We start from the raw sequence: 8,405 nt of genomic DNA, 5'->3' as shown, positions 1-8,405 counted from the left end.
TGCCGTACCTCAGCGCAGCTTTAGCTTCAGCGGCCGCGAAGAGCCTTTGTGAGACACTTGGAAGAAAAATGAGAACGCACTTTTTTTTTTTTTTTTAAATATTATTGCTATTATTTTTAACTATTCGTCTATTTACAGAGCCCACTAAACATAAACATAATAAAGTCTTAACAAAACACACCAACACATTAGAAGTATACGCGCTGAAAATATTCGTCCCGGGGCGCTGCTGACCACCCCCTCGCCCTCCCGGCGATCCTTCAGACACCGACCGGTGGAGCCCCGGCTGCCGCCCCCAGCCCTGCAGGGCCCGCCGCCATGGCGCCCCTCGGCACCGCCGGGGCTGCCTCGGCCGCCGCCACCGACGAGGTAATGGCGGCGGCCTCGCCTCAGCAGCGCGGCCGAGCCGGGCCCCTCGGGACAAGCGGCACCCTGAGCTTCCCCGTCAGCTCGGAGGGAAGGGAGCTTTGGCACCTTCTTTGGCACCTTCCGAGATTTGATAAAGTTCTTTGTGTTTGGTTACGGAAATGCTTTTAGATTTCAGGAGGAAACGGGCGCGTTGAGCGGCTGCGTACTTTCCTTCTTGCTGAGCACTGCGTGTAGTTTGCGTTTTTTATGGCCTGTCAAAAATGGCAGTGGGCCACGTTTTGGGTATTGGTGGATTAGAGGCTTACTGACACGGGAGGAAATACATTTCCATGAAACATTAGGGTGTAAAACCATGTCACAACGTGAAGGACTGCAGAGCAAACGGTTTGTATTTCCAGCTTCAGCGTTCTTCCCTGTTCTCTATATTTCTTTGGTTTCTTCCCTTTGTACCTATGTCAATTTCACCTCTGTCTAGTTCAAAATCTGCAGCAGCCCTTTTGCAGCTTCCTTAAACAATGACAATACAAAAAAAAAAAAACAGTTTAAGAGTCATCCTGATACTTTTCAGGTACCAAAAATAGACCCCACTTGCAAGCAGCTATTACAGTCAGGATTTCCATGGAAACACTAATAAAAAATCCTGAGCCAATTAGAATAATTATGGAGCAGCACGCCAAGCAGACTGAGTACCTCTCATGAGAATCCTTCTCTTGATCATTCTTTCTTTTTTTTTTTTTTTTTTTTTGTTTTTAACAGAAAAAATATAAGATGTATCTTATGCATATGGTGTATTTGTTGATTCAGTACTTCAAATATAGCTGTAATTTACATTTCCAAGCAAAAATTATAAATACCTTTATAGCAGTAGTGGCATTAAGTTAATAAACTATAAACTAAAGAACTCGGGTTCAGTTTAAAGGGAGTTTCTTAAGGGAAAGAGCCAGTTACAAAATTAGCTTCTGTTAGATCTTTTCATCTTTTTTTTTTTTTTTTTTTTCCCCTTTTTTCTTAGATACTGGTGCTCACTGGTGCCCAGTCATATTTTTAATTTGTCATTTTATTATATTTTCATTTCTTTATGAGGTTACAGTATGCTTGGTATGAAGATAAATTAAATGATACTGGTTCCTGTATTAAGGAACATCAAAGCTAAACTGAGATCTATGAACATTTATGTAAATATTCTCAAAATTAAGAAGGATATGGAGTTCTAAAACGGACATTTGCTTAAGTCATTTTGTGATTAGTTTGTGGTTTGAACATGGTCCAGACACAGCTGGAGTCCAAATAATTATATCCAAATAATTTGGGATTCCCTGCTGCGTCTGATTCTTTTGTTCCTGTGTGATTTCTCTCTTTCGGATCCCATCCAGACTTAAACTATAACCATAAAAAGTTAGGTAAACTATAATCCTGCAAATAGTATATATATGATGATGACTTTCACTGCTATGAATAGCTGTGTTCGTGCAATGTTAAACTTAAATTTGCACGCAGAACCAGCTCAATATTTGTCTGCCATATGACCCAGTTTAATTTTGTCATGAAGGATAAATCGCTAAACTATTAGGAAGAGGAGTGGGAAGTTCAGGGATTATGGCTGGAACAGAGAAGCCTTTGAGGTTAATCAGGCTTTCTTGTCAGGGTTAGTGGAAGACTGAAGGTCATGGCCAGTTCCAGCCTCATTGTGTTTCACACATTGTCCTCTTTCCTTCTCTTCTGCTTTCAGGAATAGCAGCAGCAGCAGACCAGACTTTCTGAGTCTCCAGAAGAGACAGAGCTGACAACTGTCTTGTCACATTTTTGCATCAATTTTGTTATCAGTGGTAGTTAGCAGTGGTAATCTTCTGTAGGCTGCTGCCCACCTTGCTGGAACTCATCCCAGGGATGCAAGCTTTTACTGTCTTTGCTAAAGTGCAGCTGGTTTACCGTGTATTCTCCTATTACAGGTAGACATGAAGTAATTATAATCCTGCACTGACATTTAAGTAAGGTGTCATGGTAGATCTAAAATGTAAACAGTAGTGTAATTTGAATATACAATGAAGAGCATGTCAGCACTGCAAGTATGAGGACAGGAACTAACACATTTGTACCAACAAAACAAAATAACAAAATTAACATATTATATATATTATTTATTTTTACATTGAACTCACGTACTACTACTAGTAATAGTCAACATCATTGTAAGGCTTGGTAATGACTCGGGATATTATGTTGTGCTTGGTGCTGTACATATATCAAAAGATGTTCTCTGCCCAAGTGCCTTCTAAGCAGTTGGTAACTCAGCAAATGGATGTAAGAAACACAAATGTACATTAAAAACACACAGACACTGTAAGATCATTACCGGTGAGCAGGAGTTGTGGTAGTCACAGCACATCAAAAGCAACAAAGGACAAGGGCTTTTATCCAATCTTCACAAAAAAAAAAAAAAAAAAAAAAAAAAGTTTGTTGTAGAATTTCATTAGTTCATTTGTTCATTTTTCGAAATTTGACAGGATATGGCCTCTTCATTCTAATAGGTGCTTTTGGAAAAGCACTGCAGATTATGAAGGTTTGCAAGAAAACAACAGGAGCTGTTAGCTAAACCACACTCAGTGGCATCTACTGATTCTGGATAGCCTATGGGATTTTGGAGAACAATAAAGATTAAAACTTGCTGTATCTCTAATAAATTACTATAAAGAAGCTGTGTTGATTTTGTCCCAGACTAGGAGTAAGAGAAAATAAAGAAAAGATATGACTGTTAAGAATTGTTGGTAAAAAATGAATCTGTTGCATTTAGATTACCTTTTTTGTTTGTTTGTTTGTTTGTTTTTTAGGCATAGAACACAGATCTTGAAACTATGAAAAGTTCTTTTGCCTTGGAAAACATTATAAACAAGACATGGATGTTCGTTTGTCATCCTAGAGAGTGTTTTTTAAGGCACAGCTGACAGTCATCACCCATGCCATCCTGTCATGCTATTTTTTGTGTTGAAAATAAATGGACGTTAACGTTGCAGCGTCTATTAACAAAACTATTGTTCTGTGTACTGAGGTCATTTCAATGGCAAAAAAGTGTCATAGCTAAAGAGTTTGTAAAGCTTCTTGGATATCAGGTATTTTTGTTCAGATGTTGAACCTGCTGATTCTTAATAGCTTTCTATTTCACACATGAATAAGAAGTAGGAATACATTTACATATGTAGGTATGAATGTATTTTTAACAGCTGCTAAAAGCATGCAGAAAGGAGGTTTAAAATGATTCTTTCATTACTAAGCTGTGTAGCATTAAATTGAATGCTACACAATTTTAACTTTTTCTTTGTGAACTTTTAAACAACAGATGACCTTTGTCACATTGCTGAACAGAGGCTCTTCATAGAAAGATAATAACTGATAACTGCACTGCAGCAGTTTTGTTGATTTTTTAAAAAAGAATTCATAGAATCATGGAATATCCTGAGTTGGAAGGGACCCACCAGGATGATCGAGTCCAACTCCTGGCTCCACACAGGACCACCCAAAAATCAGACCGCGTGTTTGCGAGTGTTGTCCAAATGCTCCTTGAAGCCCAGCATGCTCGGTACCATGCCCACTGCCCTGGGGAGCCTGTCCCAGTGGCCGACCACCCTCTGGATGCAGAACCTTTCCCTAACCCCCAGCCTGACCCTCCCCTGTCCCAGCTCCATGCCGTTCCCTCGGGTCCTGTCGCTGTCCCCAGAGAGCAGAGCTCAGCGCCTGCCCCTCCGCTTCCCTCGTGAGGGAGCTGCAGGCCGCCATGAGGCCTCCCCTCCAGGCTGAACAGGTCAAGTGACCTCAGCTGCTCCTTGTACGTCTTGCCCTCTAGAGCCTTCACCATCTTTGTACCCCTTCTCTGGACAGTCTCCAATAGTTTCACATCCTTTGTGCACTGTGGTGCCCCAAACTGCACACAGTACTTGAGGTGAGGCCGCACCAGAGAAGAGCAAAGCAGGACAATCACTTCCCTTGAGCAGCTAGCAGTGCTGTGCTAGATACACTTCAGTGCATGGTTGGCCCTCTTGGCTGCCAGGGCACACTGCTGGCTCATGTTCAGTTTGCGATTGATCCCCCCCAGATCCCTTTCTGTGGGGCTAATCTCCAGCCTCGTGTCCCCCAGTCTGTACGTACAGCCAGGGTTGCCCCTTCCCAGGTGCAGAATCTGGCACTTGCTCTTGCCCTACAATTACTATGTAGTTGATGAGCTGGGGATTTTATTGATAAGTAACTAACATTTGATGTATGAATATTCTTTTGTTTTATTTTTTCAATCTTATGGATAAGTAAATTGTCTAGGTTGTGAAAAGTTAGCAGTTGCTGGAAAGAGTGTAGAAGTCTAATTGAAATAGCCAGACTTGTGCAGACTTGGATATATATTTTTTTAATTTCACATCTGGCCCAATTATTACTGAGGATTACCTGAATGAGAATTGCAAGACCAGGTTCTACAATTCCTTTCCTTAGCTAGGTTTTATAAAGAAATTCTCAGATAAGTTAAATAGAGGCCTTACAGTCCAGTGTATTGTTGGATATTTTGGATTTTCTGTGTGTTAGATCTTTCACAACTTCCAATGGAAAAAAAAAAATTGCTTGTGTTCTTTTGAAAAGTTAAAAAGAAAATAAAGTAAGTAAAGGTCATAATAATAAAAATTGGGATTCGTATGGCAGACAGATCCTGGCTTGATCCACAAGAGGGAGTAGCTGAACAGCCTTAGGATTGGCTTTGGAAAATCTATCCACAGGAGAACTTGTGAAGAATGCTATATAGCTGCCTGCATATTATTTAAAATGGTATTATTTGTCATGAATTACAACCATGTGTTAGATTTATAGTATTTTCTTAATATAATCCACCATTGAGATATACCTTGAAAATTAAACTTTTATTAAGAGCCCTGAATAGATGTTATGGTTGTAATTAGTGCATTAATTAGTACTATTAAATATTCAAGGTGTGTAAATTGAAGCTAGTTGCCTTTCATTATGTCTGTGCATAAAGAAATATTTTGCTTTACCTTTTTGTTATTACTCTTGTAGGCATGTAAAAACAGGACATGCTTATGGCCAAAAAGGTCTGTTACTGTGCATCTGTGTCCCAACTCTCAGTGATCTCTTACCCCAAATTGCTCTGCAGAGTCACAAAACATTTGAATTTGTACAGTAAGTCATTATATACCTGCATTGACTTTATTCATCAAATATGTAGCAATTACTCCAGATATTTCCTGTTTTTAATATTTAGTTTTATACTTATCAGTTTTATTAAGTAATAGAATGTCAGAATCAATATGGATGTTAGAAAACGAAGTATTTCTTCTCCCAGAGTGCATATGTAAAAAGACATGGTTTGGGAAAATTAGCTGTAACTGGATAGAGAGATTGCAGTCAGAATTTTGATGATGAGCTTACAAAGACTAGACCAGACTGAATGGCAAAATTTGGACACGGAGCTTTAGTACCATCCAGCTGAACCATGGAGAATGACATTAGTGAAAAGTGGGTTGAGACAAAGAAAAGTAGTTTTCTAAGTGTCAGGGCTGGAAGAAAATCGAAAAACTCAGGTGTTGGTTTTGTGATAACTATTAAAAGCTAGTTTCTTGATAACCAACAGTGGGAAATATAAGCATAACAATATGTCCCAGGATAAAGCCTTTTGCATTAATGTAGATTGGTGTGTCATTAAAAATACACAGTCATGTTCTGGGATTTTTACATGGAAAACAACCTTCTAATTTATCATTTCAATTAAATATTCTTTTAAATAACCAGACTTCACCCATATGCTTTTAAAAATCAATATAATTTAGCAGTTCTTCATGTATGTGAACTCACAATCTAAAAATAAATGAACTACATCCTTTAGCTGAAGACAGCTAAATGCAAGTGAGAAAAATAGTTTAGCAGTTATTGTGCGTTATGCCTAAAACATAATGCAAAATAGCGTGGTAACAAGTTTGAAAAGCAAGTCTTACTATAAACTTTGTTTTGTTTTCAATATTTATTACAAGATTGATTTCTGGTCATGCTTCCCTATTCAACGTATTCTTAGCTGCACAGAGTTAATCTTGCTTTAAATTCTGTGTGTGTTTTTTTTTCTTTCATTAAAAAATAAAAGTATCTTATTTAACAAATATTCTTTTTTTTTAAAAATGTAAATTTAAAATGAAATTATTATTAGTAGTAGTTACAGAAAAACCCAATATTTTATTGCTATCCTAAACCTTGTGCTTTGAAGTCTAGCAACTGAAATAGGATGATACATGCAATATTCCATTTAAAATATAAATGAAATTAAAGGTTAGTGATAAGAATGAATGCCTCTATTTTACAATATTTTAAAAGAAGCTGATAATCTTGGATTTATTTTAATATTTTCGTATCTAGATGCTTCTTTACTGTTAACACAAAGACTTTAATTTGCAATTTCTTTTTTCAGGCTCTACTTTGTGGCGTAATTGCTTTGCATCCAGAAGACCCGCTTACATTTTTAGGGGAAAAGCTCAGAGAAATAATGGAAAAGGGAATAGATTCTGTATAGGTATGTATTAAATTGTGTGCATGTTATGTGGTTTATAATATTGAACTTGGACTTCAAAATGCTGATGCCACAGCATTTGTTGTGTAGACTGCATGTTCAATATAAATATTAATGGCATGCAATACTCCAAACACATAAGACTGACATTGGAGGTACTTTCTACAAACATTGCAAATCCTTTTCTTTTGATATCTGTATTTTTTATTTAAAGAATACATAATGAATATGACTAATACTTAATGTTCCTCAAAAACCTTATGTGGTAGTTAAACTGAGGTAGTGTTACTTGTTGTAACTTCATTGCAGTCAATGATGTATCACCTACACAAACCATGGATAAATCATTAATTGTACTATTTTTTCTCTTCCTTGTGTGTTCTTTCACCCTTGTAAGTGAAGTCATCACAGCACAAAATAAAAGAGACTGAGTATTTAATTCTGCTTACACTAGACTCATAGAGAATAGAGATTGACTTAAATAGAAGTAAGCTTTGGCCACTAATATATGCTTATCAAAATATATGCAACTAGTACAGGCTACAAATGCCACCTTTTTTTTTTTTTAATGTTTTTTTTTTAGTGTTTTTTGTGTTTTTAGTGTTTTTTTAGTGTTTTTTTAGTGTTTTTTTAGTGTTTTTTTTTCTCAGACGTTTTGCCCACTGTTCAGAACAAAACAAAACAAAACAAACAAACAACAACAACAACAAAAAGCAAATAAATCTTTATTAGTTTATGGTTAGTTTGTAGCTGACAAAAGGGAAAAAGCATGTACATGTATTTTTCGCTTACTGTACAGAAAAGAGGATTTAGAGTTTTGCATTAGTTTTTAATATTGTAAGATTGCATGTTCGTACCCTTTTCTGAAGCACATTCAGTACTGTTGGTGCAGCTCATGTGAAATTTATTTCCCCTCCTGCTTTAACTTTGACATATAGATGAGTTGAGGTGTGTTTCAATAAAAGTTGTGTTTGTAAATATATATTCTCTGAGATTACAAATTCTAGTCCATGAGCGAAGAGAACAAACTATAATGACATAAATCATTAAGGAGAGCCTTTTTTTTTTTTTTTTTTTTTTTTTACTTGCTGGACTTCATCCACGAATGCAGTTTCATTTGTAAACATGCATTACAAAGTCTGATATTTTATGATATAATCAGGTATAAGCTGTGAGAAATCTTTAAGTATTGAGAAGAATTTCTGAGATTATAACGTAAGAGAAAAGGAAGAAAAGGAAAAAAATGAAGAAAAGTTCATAGCTATGTGGACAGTGCACAGTCCAAATGCTTCTTAAAACTCCAACAGGCTTGATGCAGTGATTGCTTCCCTGGGGAGCCTGTTCCAGTGTGCTACATTGAATTACTTGACTTTTCTGATATGTATTTAGGCAGACGTCAAGGATACTAAATAATGAAAATAGCTTGATAAAGATTTTCTGACACCTATTTTATTTTATTTTATTTTATTTTATTTTATTTTATTTTATTTTA

The 8,405-nt window shown here is 36.7% G+C and overlaps 1 protein-coding gene across 1 annotated transcript in view; it reads left to right on the top strand.

Annotated features, from left to right (window-relative positions):
* Positions 1-318: 318 nt before the first annotated feature.
* Positions 319-8,405, top strand: part of FBXL13 (F-box and leucine rich repeat protein 13) — a 76,522-nt gene continuing 68,435 nt past the window's right edge. The window contains 2 exon segments of the mRNA XM_035341867.1: positions 319-369; positions 6,815-6,910. Of these exon segments, the coding sequence (XP_035197758.1) occupies positions 319-369; positions 6,815-6,910 (147 nt within the window).

Source organism: Oxyura jamaicensis, chromosome 1, assembly GCF_011077185.1.
Source record: "Oxyura jamaicensis isolate SHBP4307 breed ruddy duck chromosome 1, BPBGC_Ojam_1.0, whole genome shotgun sequence".
NCBI classification, from domain to species: Eukaryota; Metazoa; Chordata; class Aves; order Anseriformes; family Anatidae; genus Oxyura; species Oxyura jamaicensis.
This window is presented reverse-complemented; position numbering and strand designations above follow the sequence as displayed.